Source organism: Acyrthosiphon pisum, unplaced genomic scaffold (assembly GCF_005508785.2).
Source record: "Acyrthosiphon pisum isolate AL4f unplaced genomic scaffold, pea_aphid_22Mar2018_4r6ur Scaffold_11525;HRSCAF=12145, whole genome shotgun sequence".
NCBI lineage: Eukaryota > Metazoa > Arthropoda > Insecta > Hemiptera > Aphididae > Acyrthosiphon > Acyrthosiphon pisum.
In genome coordinates, this window is record NW_021759917.1 from 140 (window position 1) to 1,374 (window position 1,235).

General features: G+C 37.7%; 1 protein-coding gene across 1 annotated transcript; it reads right to left on the bottom strand.

The window, feature by feature from the left end:
• Positions 1-242: 242 nt before the first annotated feature.
• Positions 243-1,217, bottom strand: LOC107885747. The gene is made up of 2 exons (XM_016809433.2): positions 1,009-1,217; positions 243-877 (listed from the first exon to the last, which is right to left on the bottom strand). Exons 1-2 carry the CDS (start codon positions 1,063-1,065, stop codon positions 584-586), a joined length of 351 nt encoding a protein of 116 aa, XP_016664922.1. The 5' UTR covers positions 1,066-1,217; the 3' UTR covers positions 243-583.
• Positions 1,218-1,235: the final 18 nt, after the last annotated feature.

A 1,235-nucleotide genomic window follows, 5' to 3' on the forward strand; every position in this document is an offset into this window, starting at 1 on the left:
GTTCACACACACACAAATATAAAAATATAACAATAATAATAATAATAATAATAATAATACACGACACACACACTATGTCGGAACAATAATAATATAAGTTAAGCGCACAGTGTACGGACTGTAAAATATAATATCACTTTCATGACGATTTGCGCCTACAATGACAATAATATAATACTTGGCAATTCGTGCCTACTGAACAATAAAACAAACTGTCGCGATTAGCGTACACAATAAAATAATATGCAAAACTGTGGCGATTTGCGCCCGCAATAACAATAATATAATATTGGCAATTCGTGCCTACAAAAATAAGGGCTATATAATATTTCAAAACGAAACGGCGATTTGCGCACGTAATAATAATGCGTGTTTCGATTACACTCCGAGAAACAGGACTGAAGATTCCGGCGGCCGTGCTAACTCTTGACGTCGACGGCCGACCGCTCATTATCTACATATTATATAATTCACAGCTGACACAATTTTAACATAAATAAACAATAATATAAATAACAATGATATATGTGTGCGTGTGTGTGTGTGTGTGTGTGTCGTTCGGTGATGTGCGCCTACGGCTTATCTACCGTCGTGGCGGCGACAGAGTACAATCCGCTCTTATGACAAATTTGTGCGTATCCGATGGCATTCGTTCCAATGCTGTTTTGAACATATTAACCACAGCATTATTAGCGTGAAAAAATGCTTGCAACTGTTCAATAATTCGTCTCTTTAACTGTTGTGCTCCCTGTATATTGCACCGCACGTTCAGCTGATCCACCATCGACGAAATGAAATATATTTGCAGAAATTGATGCGGTTCATCTGGTGTGGTTGGCACCATTGAACCATGCAAATGATATATTTGACCTTGTATCTGTAATTGCAAATAATCATTAAAATTTGTTCATGAATACATTTTAAATCGTGTGATGGTGTAGTGTGTGGTGTATATGAAGTTGTTATGTGTTGTAATTATGTGTTGGTTATGTGTGTTGTATCTTTTACCTTGCAAGTCGGCATGAAGCCGCCTTCTCGAATGATATTAGCTCCAAAGGAAGTCATGCGAAAGCAGTTATTGTATTCAAGGATGTGTTTAAGAAAATGGCTTGAATCGGGATCACTTCCATCAAACAATGTTTTCAGTGGCTGTGGTGGTGTAAGTAAAGGATCCAGTTTGACTTTTCCATTTGCGCAGCACAATCCAACCGTTTCTCTTTTGACTTTACGCATTG

Excerpts from the sequence above, each read along its gene's own strand:
- LOC107885747 (XM_016809433.2), bottom strand. The coding sequence starts at position 1,065 with ATGACTTCCTTTGGAGCTAATATCATTCGAGAAGGCGGCTTCATGCCG. Across the intron at positions 878-1,008 it reads GCTTCATGCCGACTTGCAAG|ATACAAGGTCAAATATATCA; the intron begins GTAAAAGATACA and ends TTGCAATTACAG.